We start from the raw sequence: 20,141 nt of genomic DNA, 5'->3' as shown, positions 1-20,141 counted from the left end.
ATAAAATTAAACATTAGTCAAATATTAAAATATTTCTATGAGATTGTGGTGATTTATAGAAAGAAAATTAAAAAGAATATATAAATACCAATTGAAAATCGACTAAATATTAAAAAAATAAAATTACTTATAAAAACAAAAAATAATTCAACTAGAAGGAAAATATGGAAAATAAAATTTAAAAAGAAAAATTATTTAACAATATTATTAAATCTAACCTAATAAGTGAACTTTAAAACTCTTAATTTGACTCCTTACTAGCTTGGGTTTAAAATGAATCAGTAACAAAATTGACTTTACATAATTAAGTTAACTTGATTAGTTTGAAAACAACCTAAAAAAATAATAAAAATATGATTTGAGTTTTTTAAAATTAACATTTAAAAAGAAGATATCAAAACAATAATATATTATATTGATATAAATTTTATGGCTTAAGTCGCAATTCCAACGACCTTTAAATCATGAAATCCACCAGGGCAGACCTTATACTCCACTTGGTTAAAAAAAAAAAATTAATTATTTTTTATTAAATAACAAGAAAAAAACACTTGTTAAAATTAAACACCAAATAAATAAATAAATATTTATTTACAACTATAATAATCTTTTTTAAAAAAATTATAATGACTAATTTAAACTCAATAAGATATTAAAGGATGGAATTATGATTTAAAATAAATAAAATATTAAAGGGTTAAATTTTTAAAAAAATAAGAGTTTTTTAAAACAACAAATTGAACAAAAAAAAAAAAGAAGGAGCTTCCCCAATAATATGAATTTCTATAGCACCTTCGCTTTCTAATGAAGAAAATACATATTACAACACCTCGTGCATGTAGAGTTTGGAAAATATTTGATAACATCTCAAGAAGATTTTATTTCTGGATGTGCCATAGACATGGCTTTGGCAACCTGACTCTGTTTTGATTTAAGATTATGATTGTGGTTTAAAATATATTATAATAATTTTTATTTTATTTTTTAAAAATCTAAAACTATATAAAAAATATTTTTTAAAAAAAATTCAGCAGGCCTGATCGCTGCTTTACTACAGACAAATCACTTGACTTGATTCTATCCAACCGAAGCCGGAGGAATCCAGGTCCACCTCCTTCGTTACAGTGCCACCAGCCACAGTGATGTAGGAAAGCTCGATTTCATTCAAGTTTCCAGGTCGTGGTACGATCAGTAAAGAAAGGGGGAAAGAACCATGTCATTTATTCTCTTATAGTTCAAGGAAAATGAACCATAGGGCTTCAAAATTCCTTCCCTGGAACCGCCAAATCTTCCAAAACTCTGAAAAATTGGCACACAACAAGGGAAATTACATAAAATGCCTTCCTTCCCATTCCTTATTTCTCCAAATCTTTCCTCTTTCTCCTCTTTGTGCTTTCTGTTGATATGTGGAAGTTTATCCAAACAAAATCTCAATCCATTCCTTGTAAATCAGAAGCCACACAGTTAACCAAGTCATTAAGAAAAGTTAGGTGCACTAACTAGAACATAAAGGAAGAATGGATTCATTATCTACAAAGGGAAGATGAAAATTCTAACTGCAAACTAAAGCAAAAGAAATGCGTAGCGCAAGGAATACAAACGGACCATTCATTCCAAGGTCTTAAGGAGTCTAAATAAAATAGCTGCTTCTCTAATCCGTGAAAACTCAATGCAAAACGCTTGGACTTCAATGAAGAGATCCTTAACTGCAATGCCACAAAAGATTTCAACAGAATTGTTTCCAAATGAACACACCAAAAAAAAAAGACGCACCATGCAATGCAATTAGTTAAGCAGTTAATTGTTCTGCAAGCTTTGCCTGTTTAGCTTTGCCTGTTTGGAAGTATGGTTGTTATTGCTTTTCAAATAACTTTTCGTGACAAAATACATGTCAACGATGTTTTTTTATTTTTTAAAAATTATTTTTAACATCAGCATATCAAAATGATTTGAAAACACTAAAAACATATTAATTTGAAGTTAATAAAAAAATAAAAAAATTTCAAATTTTTTGAAAAACGCTTTTGAAACGCAGAAACAAACACATTTACGACAAGTGCAGAACACAGCTTTCCAGACAGCAACTTCACATTCCTTTTTTCATGCCATCTTTAACTGTAAGTCCCAACACCAATTACTTATTCTCTTTGATCACAATAAATGACTAGAATAATTTGTTCCTCTTGATTCAGTTTTCTCCAAACAAACTTCTAAAATATTTTTTTTCTAATTTATGTCAGGAAAATAATGCAATCTGAATTCTTATATTCTTTTATTTTACTTCTCATTGCATTAAACCTCATGTATGAGTTTAGGCTATAAAAGAACGAGGGATATCATCTGCAAATGCACTCATGTCAAATGGCCACTATAACAGTTCAATCACGAGTAGAAATGTATACTGACCATCAATAATTCTGTTTCGGATCAGACTCTGCAGGAAAACACAAACAAGTCTGACAAGTCGGTTCTGCATGTATTTATCCTAGAAAATGAGAAAAGTTAAAATCTTACGTTAATATCTGGTTGGATTATGACCTCAACCAAAAAAAAAAAACAAAAAGAAGAAGAAGAAGAAGATCTTGTACATGTATTTATCATAGAAACTTGAGGCAATTTCATGGTCTTGTACAAAAAATTGCATGAGAAATTGTCATATGACTAATTTAAGAAATACCAAAACCACAACTACTACATTTTGAATGTTTGTATCTGTGCGCACGCACAAATAACCAAGGTAGCAAAATCTTTCTAACATGGATACATGCAAATGAACGCTTGACTTTCATTTTCTCCATGATCACCTTGGTGGAATCTCATCAAATGTTTTCATTATGGTTCCCACTATTATTAAAAGGTTTGTGACCACCTGGTTCATCAAGTAGAACTTTATTTTGTTCAACCAGTACTGTGACATAATCAATGCAATAAATAGTCATGGCATTGAATGTACCTTGATATTTTCACAAGATGAAATACAATTAGTTATGTACATCCGAACAAACTCCTTTGGAAGTTCAACTGCTGTTGTAAGCCGGTTCACAACTTCCATTGAATGTAGACTCATGTCCATATTGACAAGAACTGTGAAGTAACTGAACCCACAAATATAAACAAAAATCAAACCAGTATCACACACTTGAGAAAATAAAAACAAAAGGAATAAAAATCACAAACTCCAAACACATACTCTGCAATTTCAGGAGAATTTATCAACTTTGTAAGAACTTCAACTGCAATAAGGGGATTGTTCTCCACCAATTCCTAATGGCATGATGAAAAGGGCCTCTTAATTTCAAGCAATAAAACTCATATTAAGAATGAAGCATGAAGTGTCATATGACATACAGGTAACTTCCTTGGTGCCAGTCCACAGTGATATACAAGCTTTGGGTCATTAGTCAATTCCACCAAGACTTGCTGGACAAGAGAGAGTTTGGAGTCATTACTTCCTTTCAATATCATTTATGCAACACTATACAAAAAGATGATGAGCATGCAAATTGTCTCTTTAAAATTTAATGTGAACTTGAAAAGTCCATCAAGGCGATCTATCTACAAATAAGTCATTATTGAGTTAATCAAAACCTTATGAGGGATAATTAAATCTGAAGCACTTAGCTTTAATCAGAACCCCTTAAATTCATTTCAGTCACAGAGAATAGCAGTTATGAATAATTTGGGATCTCATTGCAACTCAACACAGAAACAAATTCATATAACTTGCCAAACTAAGCTCAAGCATTCGGCTAATATTTTCAACATTTTCAGTACAAACACAAACAAAAATACAAGCAGTTTCATATAATAATAATAATAAGGAAAAGATAATTCAAAAAAATCTTAATAGGGTAACAAAATACCTTGGCAAAAGGCAGCTAAGACGTGGAAAAAAAGGGAAGAGATTAAGATATGGAAGCTACATAGTTAAAAAGTAGGCTGAAAATAAGCAAGCTATTTGAAAATAGTAGGTGATATAGTATAGTCAAATAGACATGGTCAACAAACATCCGCACAATTGCTTTGTAAAATTACCAGTTTACCACATATCCTTTCTGAACTAGAATTTCACATTCTTAAGATTCCAAAAGCCCTTTATGAAATCCTAAATATTTGTGGTCAAGACTACTTGAAAAATCTCTTTATATAAATGAATCTGTGTATGATATATTGAAACATAGAGCAGTAGAAGAACCTCCTGTTGAGCAGGGGCGAGAGGTCCCTTCAAGGCTTTTGCAATCAAGTCCCTAACAGCTGCTCCCTTGCTAGTATCAGCACACATCCCATGATCCCATACAAGCTCATGATTGCTATCGGGATTGAGCCACACTAGCTGAAAATAAGTTCGAAAAGTGTAAGGAAAAATAGCAAATTCCATTAAGCAATCAAACATTTGACCACAAAATGTCCTTACTTCGCCATCTTGTATCGGCAATCTCGGTGGTCGAGGCCTGATCCATTGATGACCAATTCCCTCCGTTGACAAGTTTGCCAACAATCCAAGTAGAGCCTCATCTCTATCTCCAGATCCAAGTTTAGGTTTTGCTCCAGGTTGCAAATCAAACCTACAAAACAACCATTATCGCCTATATGTGGAACAATTCAAAATGGAGTGAAAATGAAAATTGAACCTGGCATGAACAAAAAGCAGGAAATAGTGCATAAACAAAATCCAAAAGTCACAACTTTAGAATTGTTCCTCCAATTCCAAGGGACATACTCTGGTGAATTTGCATCACAACCACGGGGTACATCTGGATCTGGCACTATATTTTTCAGAGAATTGTTTTTAAATATGGAATTATGTGCTTCAGGATGGACTTTATCAGAATATTGATGCTGCAGTTGTTCACGTGATGGGAAAGCCTGACAATAAACAGATAAGTTTATCAATGTGACGGGAAAGATAAGTTTCAAGGAACAAAATTAAAGGCTTATTTAGAAGAACTGTATCTCCAATATGGTGATATAAATAATATGCATGAGTTTGGCATGCATTCACTCATGAAAAGCATGATTTGAGATATTCAAAGAACTTACATGGACTGAAGGATCAAAAAGTTTGATGTAATTTGCAGCTGACTGTTTAAGAAACTGGAAAATAGGGGAAAGCTGTTCTCAGAAACCATTATCATGAAGAGAAACATTTGTAATAGGAGAAATGGAGGAGAGACTAAATGACAACACATGAAGAGAAGTGAGTAATCTGACTAAACTTACAGAACCATCTCCTCGATACTTTGACCTTCTACACCTAACAATGTAAGAACTGAATCCAAGATTTACTATTCTATTCACCAATTAGGATGTTAAAAGATAAATTTTACTATTCTATCCCCAACAACACTCTGTTTTCAGACTGATATGTAAAATAGTTAAGAGAATTCCCACGACCATTTCAAATGTTCTGCCAATTCTCCAATTGTCAATGAACTTTTGATAAATATTCAACGTATAGATAACCCAACTCCATGAAACATGGTTTAAAGTGTCCAAAGCGTTCCTAGCAAATAGATTTTACAAAAAAATGACACTGGAAAAAATCACCTGTCAAAAAACCTTATAATAAGCAAGTTTACATGCTAGGTAGCTACATTTCTTCTCATGCTAACTGAACCACTTCAAAAGATCATCGCTTAATGTAAACAACAAGACAAAAAAGAAAAGAAAAAATTAGAACCTCTTTGCTACCGCTGGAGCCACCAGAGGCTAACAACTGAAGAACAAACGCCCTCTCATATTTTTCCGCGTCCTCATCACAAGCAGCCTGTAAAATGCCAACAATAAAACTCATAAACCTATATTTTCTTTCCAAATCATAGCATTCATCTGCATTACAAATAATCACATTTTTATGATAATAATCTTTCCATAACACTGGAACACACCAACTGCACTGCTTACGTTGATAAACATAGCCACATACGGATTTGCGGAAGTCGGCTGCGATGAATAAGTCTGATAAAGAATCGCAAACGCAATTAACCGTTCCGTCGACTTCAGCATCTTCTTATTCTGCACTTCACATAAAACCCCAATTCATCATCAACCAATACAAATTTCATGATTTTAATACCGAAGATAATCAAAAAAGAAAAAAAGAAAACCCAATCTGTAACAATAATTATATTCAAAGCGAAATCAGCTAAACCCTAGCAAAATCAACAAATTCAGTAAATGCGAGAGAGAGAGAGAGAGAGATTGAAAGGGAGTGCGTTGCTTGCCTGTAAGAGGAGAAAGAGAGAGGCGGAAAGAGGGGAACAGCGTGAGTGATTGATTTTGTTGAGAAACTCAGTGACGATTTCATCGAATGGTATTTGCTCTGATCTCAGTTGTGAATATAACAAGTTTGTTTCTTCGAAGCTTAAAGCCATTCTCTTCTCTTCTCTTCTCTTGCTTTGATTTTCGAATATTTCCCACTGGTGGATGGGGGAAGAAGGAAGTGAAGAAGTGGTGGAAGGGAAAGCCGAGATTGTTTGTTTCTTGGGAAAGTGGAGTGGGAGTCGGACATTTTAATGGGCCGGGCTTTCATGTAGACCTAAGATCGGTCTTGCTTCGATATGTTCTAGCCCGGTTTATCGGATTTCTTTTTTAAGGAATAAGAAATGTTTATTTCGAAGTATTGACAAAGCAACTACAAGAAACGGAGCTTGGGTAAGGTCTTTTTCTCCTTCGATCCCTCAGCTCATGATCTTTTCTTCTTCTGCAATACCTTTAATTTACAAATTTATCTTGTTTTTTTTTGTTTTTTTTATAATATTATTTTATTTACAATCTTTTTAGTATATTATATAATTTCATTGCAAAATTCAATTCAATAAGGTCAACTTCAACCAGAAAATTTTCTATTTTCCAAGGATAGAGTATAACCAACTTATAATCAATATATTATTCTAGGTTAAGAAAAAAATCAATATTCTCTAGAATATTTAATATATATTTTAAAACTACAAAAAACTCTTACTTCGAATGCCTCAGCGTTCTGATGAAGTTACTTTCAATATCATACTTGCTAATAAATATTACATTTTTTTTTTACATAATTAAAAGATTGAATTGTATACTTACTATAAAGATTCCATTTTTTTTACAGAAATACTGGACGCTTGCAGTAAAGATTCCGTATTTTCCCAGAAAAGATTCTTAATAAATTGTCTTTTATTCATAGTTTTTATACCTAGCTAGTTTAATATCTGGGTTTTAGATTTTGATTAGATTATTAGATTATTTAAGCCAATTTTTATTTTAAAAAATTCAAAATATTGATTTAGTAAAAAACCAAGATAATATATTACAACTAAATTTTTAACTAATTTTTAAAGCGTCAATTAAGTCACTAGATCAACGATCATAATTTTTTCTATTTTTTCCTCAACTCAATCTAAAATCAGCTCCAAACCAGTTGGATTTCAGATCAACCCACCAGGCATTACCGGATTTTAAAACTATCTTCTATCAGAATTCTCCTCGATACAAGCTGAAATCGTTCCTAATATATTTGTATTTCACACATCAGGGAGAAATGTGTGCAAAAAAAGAGGTATTTTTAAGAGAATTTCCAAGCCCCTTAACCGACCTGTCAAACAAACCACTGTAGCAAATTTCCCTTCACTGCAAAAGAGGATTGTCTTGCTTTCTCGATAGTCGCTGAGAGATCAGAAGAAAGATATGGCTTTTACTCTTCACCACTATTCACTCCCTTTCTCACCTTTTCTCCATCAAAACACAACCTTTTCTCTTCAATCTTACCAGAAGCCTACCATAGAATCACAAAGATTGTCCATAACTCATTGCTCCATAAACCAGAATAGCAACAGAACTCTCAGAACATGCAAGAACTGTAAAACCCAGTTCGACCCTTCCCTTAACCACCCTCGAGCTTGTCGCTTCCACACTGCCCATTTTGGAGGTACCCTTTTGTTCAATTTCTCTTATTATTTGATGAGGTTTTTTCAATGTGAGGTGTTTTGATTTTGATTAGATTATTGCTTCTCGACAGAATCTTGATTGTCTGAACCTTTTGTTTTGAATAAGCATGATGTTTGATTTGCTAATTAGTGCTTTATTTATATCTGCTCAATATTAGTTCAAAATCTCGATTCCTTGTCAAGGTAATTTTTTAAAAGAATTGAGCTTTGAGGTGGTAAACCTTTTGAAATATGATCTTACATTGATGGTGTTTATAAAGTCGAAGCTTTTTGACTGATTGTGGAGAGTCACTTTCTTGATATTCAAAGATATCGTTGTAGGTGTGGTGGGTAGCTTGAATTTAATCTGAGAGTGCTAGTGCCTATACTTGTTGGTCATTGGGTTTTAGTGAATCATTTTTTTTTCTTTCAAGTCAATCCTATTTGGCTTTGGTTCCTTTCTATCTGTTAATGTGATTACTTGTGAGCCTGCTGTTTTGTTTGTTTTACCAGTATTCTCTTCCCCTTGATGCTTCCATGGTACAATCTACATGAAAAGAAGGTAGTGTAATGTAGGCTTAATGAATGGGTAGCTGGGAACTTGAATTTTTTTCACATTAAGAGCTAATAATACTCATTTTAGCATGAAGAAATCTCCAAGTTGATCGAAGGTAACTGAGTTCAACTTAATGCTCGGTATATGGGGTTGAATTACTACTCCTGATGATTGTGGTGTTGATTATCAGAATTGAAATGTGGAAGTAGAGTTCCTTGTTTTCTGTGATTATGTTCAGCTGAACTATCTGCTATTTAATACTGCTTTAGAAGTTTCTGAACGCAAAAAAATTAAACCCAGCTGGCTGTTGAAATGATTTCCTTTATTCTTTCACAAGTGTGGAATCATGAAAGTTGTTAGATTGTAAAAAAACCATAAACTTGAAACAAACTGAGCTTTTCTTTTCATTATTGCATAAATTTATTGTACCAATTTCAGAACTCTTAATTCTGTCCTCCCCTGTAAATTCTGAGATTTGCCTTTGGGCTACTTATTGTTTCAAAGATGAGATTGTTAAGTAGGGTTGGGGATTAAGGAGGTGGTGAAAGCACAAGATTTAAAGAATTTTGTATGTCTTGGAGGGTGAAAAAGGAAAACGGTTTAAACAAGAGATCATGATGAGGGGATGTTTTTCTTAGTGTTTCCTAACAATTGTAATCAGGAAAATAACCTTAACCCATCTGAAGGAGAATATGAGGGCCTGAGTAGAAATAACTAGAAAGGTAAGCATTGTGAATCTCTCCACCCAAACCTTACTCCTTGGCCATAACATGGGGGGATTCCATGCATGGACACTTTATGCTGTTACAATCAATTACAAGTTCCATTGCTTTTGTTATCATTGCCAAACAATGCTTCAACTTTTTCCATCAGATTGTTGGCATGGAGAGAATCGAGTTGGAAGTTTTTCAGCATATAATGTCCTCAGAGCTTTGTTTACCTGTTAAAAACATGTTTTCTATTATTGTCAACTTGTTCCAAACTATTTTTCTTTTTTCCAGGGGAAACAAAGAGGAAGTTTGAGAGTGTATACACTGGAGGCACTATGAATACTCCTGATTCTGGCCAAGTTTTTCAATATTGGCATTGCTGTGGGTCTGAAGATCCCTTTGATCCAGGATGTACTGCTGCTCCTCATTCCTCCTATGATGACTGATGTAAGACACTCTTACAAGCGATGCAGCTGATATATATAGAATATTTTCGATTATTTCGAATTTGACTGCATATGCATGTTTCATTCATCCTTTGTAGAAAATATATACTGAGGTAATCCACACTCATTATTTTTTCATTCAACGGCGTGGATAGGACTTTTAACACAGCTCCAGCGCCAATATCCACACAACACTGGTAGTGTACACAGTGCGCAGATTCTAAGGACCTCTGACTTGTATTGCCTTGAGTTAAATACAGTAGGCTTGAATTGAATAAATGGAAATGCGTTCCGAATGCTGTGGGTTAGAAATTCTCAAGTCTCGAACCAGAGTATGTTGTGTTTGTAAGGAACTGTCCAAGCTTATCTTGCATCAAGCTGTATCCAGGAATATTAGAGCCCTTAGAGCTCCCTAACAGAAGATAAAGAGAATTTAAGTGCATTCCCATTGGTGAAAACGCCTTAGAAAGAGCATGAAAATCAAGGCTTTCCCATTGATGCATGCCAAAGAAAAATTGCAAGTCTCCATCGATGATTTTCCTCGAAATCTTATCAATTTCCGGCCAAGTGAATGCTCATCGATTAATCAGTTTGGTGATAATAAAACTTGCTCAAACCTTCACTCACAAGCCCATCCATAGTTCCTAAATAGAAAAACAGTAGGATTGAACTTGCGCCAAACCTTGCCTCTAATCAATTTTCAGGTGGGTCTTTACTCCTGATTTTAATTAGCATGTTGAATGCATAATAGGGTTTTTTATTATTATTAAAACTTAGGGATTCAGGCTTATTAGTTGGGATCTTTAGCCACTTTCAATGAATAAAATCTATATCAATAGAACCTTTAGATCATTAGGAAGCCAGGGAAAGTGGTCTTGCATGATTTTAATAAGTACTCTGAAAGTTAAGACAAAATTAAGCTTTTGAAAAATGAATGACTAGACAATCATATATGCAGCTTTTTAAATAAATCCTTAGTTTTTTTTTTATTTATTAAAACTCGGGGATCCAAGCTTATTAATTGGGATGTTTATGTGTTGGATGTTTTATGTGTTTGGTATTCTGGTGTAGAATGTTTTTTATTTAAAAATATATTAAAATATTTTATTTTTAGATTTTTATTTTTATTTTTGACATTATTATATTAAAATTATCAAAAAAATATTAAAAAATATATTAATTTGATATTTTTTCAAGTCAAAAATATTTTTAAAATATATCTAATAAAGTTTTAAATACAAAAATAAACTGTGAATAAGCTACTTTTAATGAATAAATCTTATATAAATAAAACTTTTAGATCATTAGTGTCATAATTTATTTTTGGATTATTCTCAATTTTATTTTATTTCCTTCTCCCCTTAAAAAAAAAAGGATACAGTGTCATTTTAAATGACATTATGCATGTTCTTCTTTCCTGCATATCTGCAGAGAAGAAGAAGATTTAAATCTCCTTTTCCCGCTCAACTTCTCCTTCTTTACCTTCTCGTTTGCCTAACTACTTACACAACCTGTACCCTCATTAATGGAAAAATAGGAGACCTATGCCTCCCATTACGACGAAAAGCAGAAGACTTATGCCCTGGCCACAATGCCCTGTGCTTGGACAGGGTATGGTGAACCTCTCCTCGACTACCTATAAATATAGGGGAACGAGCGACACTGAGGAGAGGGAAGGGAAAGGAAAAAAAAAAGGAAACTAGATGGGGTAAAAACTTTGGGAAACGAACTTGAAGAAGAGAACCGAACAGAGAGAAGGAAACAGGGGATTGTTTGAGAGAGGAACAAAGATTGTTTTGAAAACAGGGTAGATGAACAGAGAGGGGAAGACTTGAGCTGATGAGAGAATGGAAGGAAAGAACAGAAAAACAAAAGAACAGGGGAGAAGAACAATAACTCATCTCTCTCTATGGTTTCTTTCCCTTCACCATTGAAAGCGGCGCCATCATCATTCAGCCTTGTCACCAGCAGCACTGCCAATGACAGCAGCTCCACCATCATCAGAGATCGAAGAAGGAGCAGTACAAGCAAGAGCAACAGGAGAACAAAAACAAAAGAAACGTAGATAAACAAAAGAGAAAAGGAGAATAACCACCTGCTGTCTGCATAGCCACCACCAGAGTCATCGCTAGCTGTCACCATCCTCCTAGTTTTTGATAACATCACCTGCACTGTGAGAAACGGAAGAAGAAGCAAAAACAAAGACAGATAGAGGGAGGAACATAAAACAGAGAAGAAGAACCACCGTATAACCACTATCATAGCAACTGCCACCTGTTTTCCTAGCCACTGTCCGCAATCCTAGTCGCTACCACTATCACCAGCAGATAATAAAAGAAGAACTTAAAAACAAAGGGAAACTGAGGTAGATGAAGAGGAGAAGAGAAAGGAAATGCAATGGAGTGAAAAGGAAGTACACAGGAGAAGAGGAAGAACCGCCGTGATCCGCCACCACCACTAGCACTGCCAACGCCACCGTTAGGTAACCTTCCTGCCTACCTTCTACCTCCACCAACATCATCTCCACTGTTCACATAGCATGTGAACAGTGGAGGAGTGCTCAAATATTCACCAGGTCAAACAAGTTTGGTTCAACCCAAAATGAGTGAGCCAAGTCTAGCCTAGTAAAAAAATTAAAAAAATTTGTGATTTTTCTATGTATTTTTATGCTGAATTTTGTTTAATATTGATTTGTATTTTTATATCATAAAAATATAAATTTGATATTAAAATACTTGATTTTTATCGAAACATTAAAAACATATATATTTTTGTTTTTATGTATACAGCCATGTCTCTAAAAGTAAAAAAAAAAAAAATTATATTGTATTTTCATACAATAAAAAAAACTTCAAAAAAAAATATTTTAGCATGCATTTTGATTTTAATAACTAATTTATTAAAGTCACGAGAATTTCGTCAATATTTAAAAAAAAAAATTCTTTTAATACTAAGAATTACAAATTTATACATAAAATATATTCTCGATATTAAAAAGATAGTTCTTTTGTTGACGTTAGAATGATTAGGTTTTACTCGATAAGATAAGAATCTCCTTACCAATAAAGATTTTTCTTAAACCATAGACAAACCAATAATTATAAATATAGATACAATCATAATATATATCAGATAATAAAATAATATAGTTTACATTATGTATGATGTATTTAGATACTAATATCTTTTTTTATGAAACCAACTTTCATATCCAATCTTTTATGTAACTAACCCTCGTATCTAATCTTTAAGATTAATTAAGATTTTTAGTAATTAAAATATTAAATAATAATTTTCATTCTATGTTTTTATTAATAAAAAATAAAAATTTCTTGTTTTTTATATTTTTACTAGACAGATACATAATACATGAGAGGATAACAATCACTGTACTACACATGCAACAATTAGGATGTAAGTGAAAGCGGTCTCGTATGATTTGAATAAATATTTTGAAAGTTAGACAAAAAAAAGTAAGCTTTTGAAAAATAAATGATTAGACAACTTTAGATAGCCAGGATCTGGCTTCTAGTTTGAAATTTGTACTTTTTTTATAATCCGATATAAGGCCTTTCATTTATCCAAAATGGGTTTGTAGTTTATGAGCTAAAATAGGTGCAAATAGGTTGTTAGATTCACGGAAAGTATATTTATTATTTAAGAATATATTAAAATATTATTTTTTTAATTATTAAAATTTATTTATGATATTATCATATTAAAATAATGTAAAATATCCAAAGATAATTTTTAAAAATTTTTAACAATATAATTGGACCATAATTTCACTCTAAAATATATTAAAATAATATATTTATAAAATTTATTTTTAATAATAATAAATCAAAACAATTTAAAAATATTAAAAAAATAATTTTTAAAAACTCGATTAGATCGCTGTACCAAACAAGTCATAATTATTAAAAAAAAAATTGCTATACTTTATAAGGTTTTTTATTTGATATGCCATTTATCCAAATAAATTATGAGCTACGCAATAGTGGAAAAGAGCTACATGTGATTTTTGAATCTAGAATTTGAAATCCTGGAATATTATACCCTACTCTTAGTTACTTGGAGAATGTAAATCACTTCACAATTTATATAGCTTCAAAATAACATATTTCAATTTATTATGAAGGTAAAGTAATTCATGAATTTACAAGATTTATTCGAGAAAAGATTGCTTGGGACAGCGAACATTATTTAGAACTTGATTTTCACAGTTTTAAGGCATGAAAATTTATTGAGCTTGGCGCAGAAGCCGATTATGTGGAAATAAGAAAAAGAGATGAATATATACATTGATATGATTTAAGTGCATTCTTTTATTTTTTTTATTATTAATATGAACATATGAATTAACCTTTTAATTTATAATTTTAATTTTAATTATTTTGATATATGATATTTTGTAAAAGTAATTTTTATTTAAAAATATATTAAAATAATTATATATTTTTTTATTTTTAATATTTATTTATCTAAATTATTAAAAAAATATTTTTTTAAAATATAAATATAAAATTATTTTAAATAAATATACTTCTGAAAAGCATACAGATCAAACAGTTTACGTAATCAACAAGTGGTTGACCTATCGACAACCAGCCAAATTAAATGTAAAGAAAAATCAAAGATGAACACGGACTCCATCATGCAGTCGTAGTTTATTGCTTTAACGACCATAGAGTTAATCACGATCATCGATCCTGCTTCTATTACACACACTCTCTCTCTTTTTAGAACGTTCTTGATTTACCAGCCCGTATGAACCTCGAACTTATATATCTTTCTTCAACTTCCCTATCAAGATTTTCAGTCTCCGTTTCGTTAGGATGTTCAATCATAGCTTTGGGATCAGACCCACATTAGTTCCTTTTACATGATAATAGTGGGGTTTAAGGGGCTTTTTTTAGTAACATTTGTGAAGTTTGTTGGGATTTTCCTTCTATGATTGCGCGTTGTTTGATAAAACCAAGTTTTGCATGATTTGACCAGCTGATTGACAGAACCCCTTTGGCATGAACCCCTTATGTTTGCTTTTCCTTGTCCTGTAAAGCTGTTTTGGAACTTGTGTGGTTCAATCCCTTATTACTTTTGGATTTGCAGGAGTGTGTGAAAGTGAAGATAAAGATGGAGGCTCATCTTGCTTCGGTTCAGAAAAATATGAAATCTGAAGGAGAGATTGTGGAAGCTGCAATTGTACCTCTGTTGAAACTTATAGCCCTTACTCTCTTTGGTTTAATCCTTGCTCACCCAAAAATTCAACTTGTCCCTAAAGCTACTTTCAAGCTCCTTAGCAAGCTTGTTTTTGCTTTGTTCTTGCCTTGCTTAATATTCACTCAGCTTGGTCCATCCATTACTCTCAAGGACATTGTTCAGTGGTGGTTCATTCCTGTAAATGTGATCATTAGCACTGCCATTGGTTGCATATTGGGATGCTTGGTGGCGATTATATGCCGGCCACCAAGGGAGTTTGTTCGGTTTACAATCATCATGACTGCATTTGGCAACACTGGCAATATTCCACTTGCAATAGTTTCGTCGGTGTGTCACAGTTCTGATGCTCCTTTTGGTCCCGATTGTTACGGAAATGGTATTGCTTATGTATCCTTTTCTCAATGGGTTTCTGTTATTCTTGTTTACACTCTTGTTTACCACATGATGGAGCCCCCATTGGAGCAGTATGAGATTGTTGATGAAGAGATTCAGGAAATGCCTGTTGATCTCAGTAATCCACTCCTTGTAGAAGCTGAGTGGCCAGGAATAGAAGAAAAAGGAACAGAAAATAGCAAGACACCTGTCATTGCTAGGCTCTTCAATAGCATCTCTAACATTTCACAAAGAAATATTCCTGATACTGGAACAATAGAAGAGGGAGGAGAGGAGGGTTGTGAACGTAATCCCGAGTCCATTAGGTGCTTGGCAGAGCCTAGGGTGGTTAGAAAGATTAGAGTGGTTGCTGAACAAACACCAATTCATCAAATTCTCCAGCCTCCAACCATTGCTTCTTTCTTAGCTATTGTCATTGGTGTGATTCCTGCTCTCAAACATATTGTTTACGGTGCTGATGCTCCGCTTCAGGTTATCACAGACAGTTTAGAGATGATGGCTCAGGCCGCAGTCCCCTCAGTCATGCTTGTTCTTGGGGGAATGCTTGGTGAGGGTCCAAATGAATCGAAACTCGGGATTCGGACCACGATTGGCATTATTGTTGCAAGGCTTTTGGTGCTTCCAGTGATTGGAATTGGGGTCATCTATTTGGCTGATAAATGGAATCTTTTAATCCCCGGGAACCATTTGTACCAGTTTGTTCTCTTGCTGCAATACACAACACCTAGTGCCATTTTGTTGGGAGCTATTGCAAGCTTGAGAGGTTACGCAGTTAAAGAGGCTTCAGCACTCCTCTTCTGGCAGCATGCGTGCGCCGTCGTCTCTCTTTCAATATATATGATTGTCTACTTCAAGCTGCTGCTTTCATACATCTAAGGTTCTTCTTAAACCTCCATGTTTGATGTTTCCCAAATACTTTTATGCACTATGCAAGTTTCTGATTAAGATGAATGCAGAGCCTTATTTGAGTATGAATGATAAGTGTAATTGTTAACAGGGTTGGCCAATACTAATCAAAGGAATTAAAACTGCATATGATAGGAATTGCAGATTTCAGAAGATTGGAAAGGCCATAATTGTAGAGCGTGTTGGTAGTAGCTTAAGTGGTAAATGGGAATCTTAAGTCTAGAACTATCAAATGAAAATTACAAAATCGATAGGATTAGGTACGTAAACCATCGAGTAATTGCATCTGAACATATTGCCCGTTTGAAACACACAAGAATTATATAGGTATTCCAAGCAAGTGTTAAGCCCTGCCTGATGGTGTCATTGATTAGCAGGTCCTGCATCCGCTTTGTTATTAGAGGATATAACATACAGAAGTCGGGAATGTGTTCTGTTGCTGGACTCCATTTTCACTGCCCTATTTCCTTGCTGATATATCTTGATACACCTAGTTAACTCACCTTGTTTGAGGTCATTCCAAACCTGTAGACAGGAAAAGACAAGAACATTTGAAACCAAACTACGTGGAGTCCTAGAGAGAGCCTGAATGCTCAGCATTGGATCCCAAACTTTTGTTGGTTGTCCTCTTTATGCTATGTACAAGATCTCTAGGCTTCCTTGCACATGTCTACGGTCTGAACCATTCTCAGAGTAGACAGATGGTGGTATCTTGGGTAGTTTTAAGCAGGCATGATAGATGCTTGCTAATAATAGGCTCAAAATTCCTGATTGATTCTGAATTGTTTTACCTCTCAACCTTTTAAGGTTCTTTTAGTGCATATTATGTGGGATGCCTTACATGTGTCATGAGCATCTGAAGTCTTCAATATAAAATAGATAGATTATTGTATGATCTAAGATATAATCACAATAATTACAAAATACATCTCCATAATTATCTTAAAATTCATTCAAGAAATCTCGCATTCCAATGGAATCTTCATCATGTATGAATCATCTTCTGAAAATCAAAATAGAAGTTAATATCTGGTCATATGTAAATGAGTTTGGAAAACCCTTTTAAGGGTCTGGTACACCTAATGCTGCCTGTGTGCTGGATCGTGCATTGATCTTTACACATCTGAGTTTCTTGAAATCTGAATAGAAGTTTTAACTCTGCAGATTTTTTTCCGGCCAAGGAAGGCTTTTGAGGATGGCCTAGTCATTAATTTAATTATATGGACGCTTGAGGGCTGATTTCAGTCATAATATGTGATCATACTGGATTTATCAATGGGATGATTTCAATTGCTTTCTGCAGTTTCTACTGTAACCTCCGGAGAATAAATTCTTGCTTGATGATGCGATTTTGACTAATAGTTTCTACTGTAACCTCCGGAGAATAAATTCTTGCTTGATGATGCGATTTTGGCTAATCTTACCTTACCAGAGTTATCAAGGGCCTTTTGCTTTGTTTACCAGCACACATTGCCTTGCACAAGGCAAAATGCATCAGGCAGTTGAGCATCAAACTAACTTATATAACATGGTGGCCTTCAAGGTAATCAAATCCCATGTAAGAGTGATCGAAGTTTTAACAATGAATAGGAGTAAATGCCACTCCTTGAGTCAATTTAATGAAAATTAATAAAGAATCAAGACTTGTAAGTTGGCTTTTCACTGATAATAAACAATAAATATTTGATGCTTCACTTGAGGGTAATCAAATCCCATATGAGAGATTGAAGTTTCATATTGCTGCTTTCTGATGATGCTTTCAATTTTTAACTATAAATTTGTGCTGTTCATCTTCCATAGCAAGTCACTTTCAAAGAAAGTAAATCTCATACCAGCAACACATGCTATAGCTTTATTTGTGAAGTCACTTTCCTGTGTGTTTTGGAGGTACAGGACCTGTGGCTATGGTGGTCTTTGAATCTTAATTTGCTGTGCCTGCTCGTCATGTTTTCTGTATTCCTCCCTCTTTTTTTATTGGTTAGAACGAATAGATTCAAATTTGAGAATATTTTTTTAAAGAATGAAAGAAAATTAATGTCAAATGTGTTATAATTTTTTCTTTTACAAAATAACTAATTTTATGAACTCTAAAATTAATAATTATATAAACTTTTAATAATTTTAAAATTTATAAAATTTAAACTGATAATTTATAAAAATAAATTTAAAATTTAATAAGTTAATATTTACTTTTAATAAAGTTAATGTGTTATAATTTACTGGTAGGTGCGTTCATGGTATTTATTGTTAAGCTACATTTAATTGTATGTGTTTTTAAATTCAAGGTGGTTTTTTTTTTAAAAACAAATTACCTCAAATGCGCTTCTCTTTTTAAAAGAGCAAAATATACTTTAATTAACCTAAAATCTAAAAATTAAATTAAAACAAACTTTTCATACTCCATACTCTCATCTATGTTTTTCTAGAATTGTTGAAAACAAGAATCATCTCCATTAAATTCTTCAGGTAAAGATAAATTTACTAACACCAAATTAAGTTTTTTTATGTATATTTGTGATTGTGGTTGCAATTGTTTTAAAAAATATTTTTTATTTAAAAATATATTAAAAATATATTTTTTATTTTTTAAAAATTATTTTTAATATAAAAAAATATCAAAAAAATATTAATTTGATGAAAAAAAATAAATAAAAATATTTAATTTTTTAAAAAACACTTTAAAAAAGTAAAAACAAATAAAATTTCATTTCTCTCTTTTTCCTGATGAGTTTATTTCTGATCTCTTAACTATTATGAATTGAAAAGTAAAATAAATAAAATTTTGTTACTAAAATATAAATTTAAAAAAATTTAGTATCAAAGTGTAAAAAAATACACTTTTTTAACATTAAAACATAAAAAACCCCTCTTTTTTATGTTGTTAATGTCAATCCTTTTTCTTTAATTCTTTTTTCAAATTGAACCTTATAATAATTTTATTCCACAATAGTTTTTTTTTTTTTTGCAGAAATAATTTTTATCAACACTCACACGCGAGGACATGGACTTGTGAAGCGAAACAAATCCCAAGACATAAAAATGTTCCAAGATCGGTGGGTGACGTGACACAGGCGATAATGAGAGGATGAACAAGGTAATTGCAATTTTGCACTAACGGTGGGTCGGGCTGGTAAGAGATGGCCCTTGCCCAAAACAATTTAATGTATTTCCTGTCTAAGAAAAAGTTCGTGAATGTTTTTAAGCCCATGTGTCTATTTTGTGCTTTGCTGGTATGGATCATTTTTTAAAATATTATTTAATTTAAAAATATATTAAAATAGTATTTTATACATTAACATTGTAAAATAATAAAAGAATTTTTTTTAATAAAATATTGTTTGGGTCACGTTTACAGACCACTGTAATATTTGAGCCCATTACTGCAAGAATCTACCTTCAACAGGAGTGAAAAATTAAAAAAACCACTCTTTTGATGTCACCCACGAAGCATCGAGTTATCAGCTACAGCCTTAACCATGCTGTTCTTGATGGTAGAAGCGTATCTTTGTCCATAAATGGGTGAACTCTCATGCGCAAACGTTTACACGAGAAGGTGAAAAACAGCAGTAGCTAGTTTGTTTCCAGAAGAACTTATAACCCCATTTATCCAGGCAAAGAACCCTAGCTGCTTTGAATTAGAAAGCAACGGGATTATGTTAAGCTAATAAAATTCTTTGTATTCAGAGATCAAGTGTAGCTACCAATCAAAAGGCAAACATATATAGATGGTGTACAAATTTTAAAATGTTTTTAGATGAAAGAAACACTGAGAATTTGGTTTTAAAATTCAAAAACTTGATTTTTCATTTTCAGATGCACTATAATTCTTTTATTTTGTAAATAAATACTGGTATTATGCATTAGACCATCTGATCTGAGAAAAGGGATAGTTACTCCTTAGAGCTTGAAGACATGTTTTGGTATGAAAGGGCTCCTTAACCTCGTAAGATATGTAGTTAGTCAATTATGGCTAAATACAGTAGCGGTTTTGGAGGTGTTG

At 32.7% G+C, this 20,141-nt stretch overlaps 3 protein-coding genes across 12 annotated transcripts; 2 read left to right on the top strand and 1 right to left on the bottom strand.

Moving 5' to 3' along the window:
- Window positions 1-1,413: 1,413 nt before the first annotated feature.
- LOC105123442 (CCR4-NOT transcription complex subunit) lies at window positions 1,414-6,480 on the bottom strand. 4 transcript variants are annotated; one of them, XM_011023033.1, is made up of 12 exons: window positions 6,225-6,478; window positions 5,905-6,015; window positions 5,681-5,767; window positions 5,041-5,094; window positions 4,721-4,866; window positions 4,415-4,565; window positions 4,196-4,333; window positions 3,349-3,420; window positions 3,191-3,264; window positions 2,954-3,095; window positions 2,407-2,485; window positions 1,414-1,706 (listed from the first exon to the last, which is right to left on the bottom strand). In XM_011023033.1, exons 1-12 carry the CDS (start codon window positions 6,372-6,374, stop codon window positions 1,609-1,611), a joined length of 1,302 nt encoding a protein of 433 aa, XP_011021335.1. In that variant the 5' UTR covers window positions 6,375-6,478; the 3' UTR covers window positions 1,414-1,608. The 4 variants fall into 4 exon arrangements, with proteins under 4 accessions (XP_011021335.1, XP_011021334.1, XP_011021336.1 ...); XM_011023032.1 differs by lacking the exon at window positions 2,407-2,485 and having other exon boundaries at window positions 6,225-6,479; XM_011023034.1 differs by lacking the exons at window positions 2,407-2,485; window positions 5,041-5,094 and having other exon boundaries at window positions 6,225-6,480.
- Window positions 6,481-7,510: 1,030 nt separating this feature from the next.
- Window positions 7,511-9,930, top strand: LOC105123443 (carboxypeptidase). The gene is made up of 2 exons (XM_011023036.1): window positions 7,511-7,909; window positions 9,465-9,930. The coding sequence occupies exons 1-2, from the start codon at window positions 7,669-7,671 to the stop codon at window positions 9,617-9,619; spliced, it is 396 nt and encodes a 131-aa protein (XP_011021338.1). The 5' UTR covers window positions 7,511-7,668; the 3' UTR covers window positions 9,620-9,930.
- Window positions 9,931-14,240: 4,310 nt separating this feature from the next.
- LOC105123444 (uncharacterized transporter YBR287W-like) lies at window positions 14,241-19,309 on the top strand. 7 transcript variants are annotated; one of them, XM_011023039.1, is made up of 3 exons: window positions 14,241-14,368; window positions 14,457-16,112; window positions 17,574-17,880. In XM_011023039.1, the coding sequence occupies exon 2, from the start codon at window positions 14,756-14,758 to the stop codon at window positions 16,109-16,111; it is 1,356 nt and encodes a 451-aa protein (XP_011021341.1). In that variant the 5' UTR covers window positions 14,241-14,368; window positions 14,457-14,755; the 3' UTR covers window position 16,112; window positions 17,574-17,880. The 7 variants fall into 7 exon arrangements, 5 of the variants coding, with proteins under 5 accessions (XP_011021341.1, XP_011021343.1, XP_011021344.1 ...); XM_011023041.1 differs by having other exon boundaries at window positions 14,241-14,387; window positions 14,732-16,112; XM_011023042.1 differs by having other exon boundaries at window positions 14,241-14,406; window positions 14,732-16,112.
- Window positions 19,310-20,141: the final 832 nt, after the last annotated feature.

This window comes from Populus euphratica, unplaced genomic scaffold (genome assembly GCF_000495115.2).
Source record: "Populus euphratica unplaced genomic scaffold, PopEup_1.0 scaffold10.1, whole genome shotgun sequence".
Lineage (NCBI taxonomy): Eukaryota > Viridiplantae > Streptophyta > Magnoliopsida > Malpighiales > Salicaceae > Populus > Populus euphratica.
Note: the sequence above shows the minus strand (reverse complement) of the source record. Positions and strands in the feature narration are given on the sequence as shown.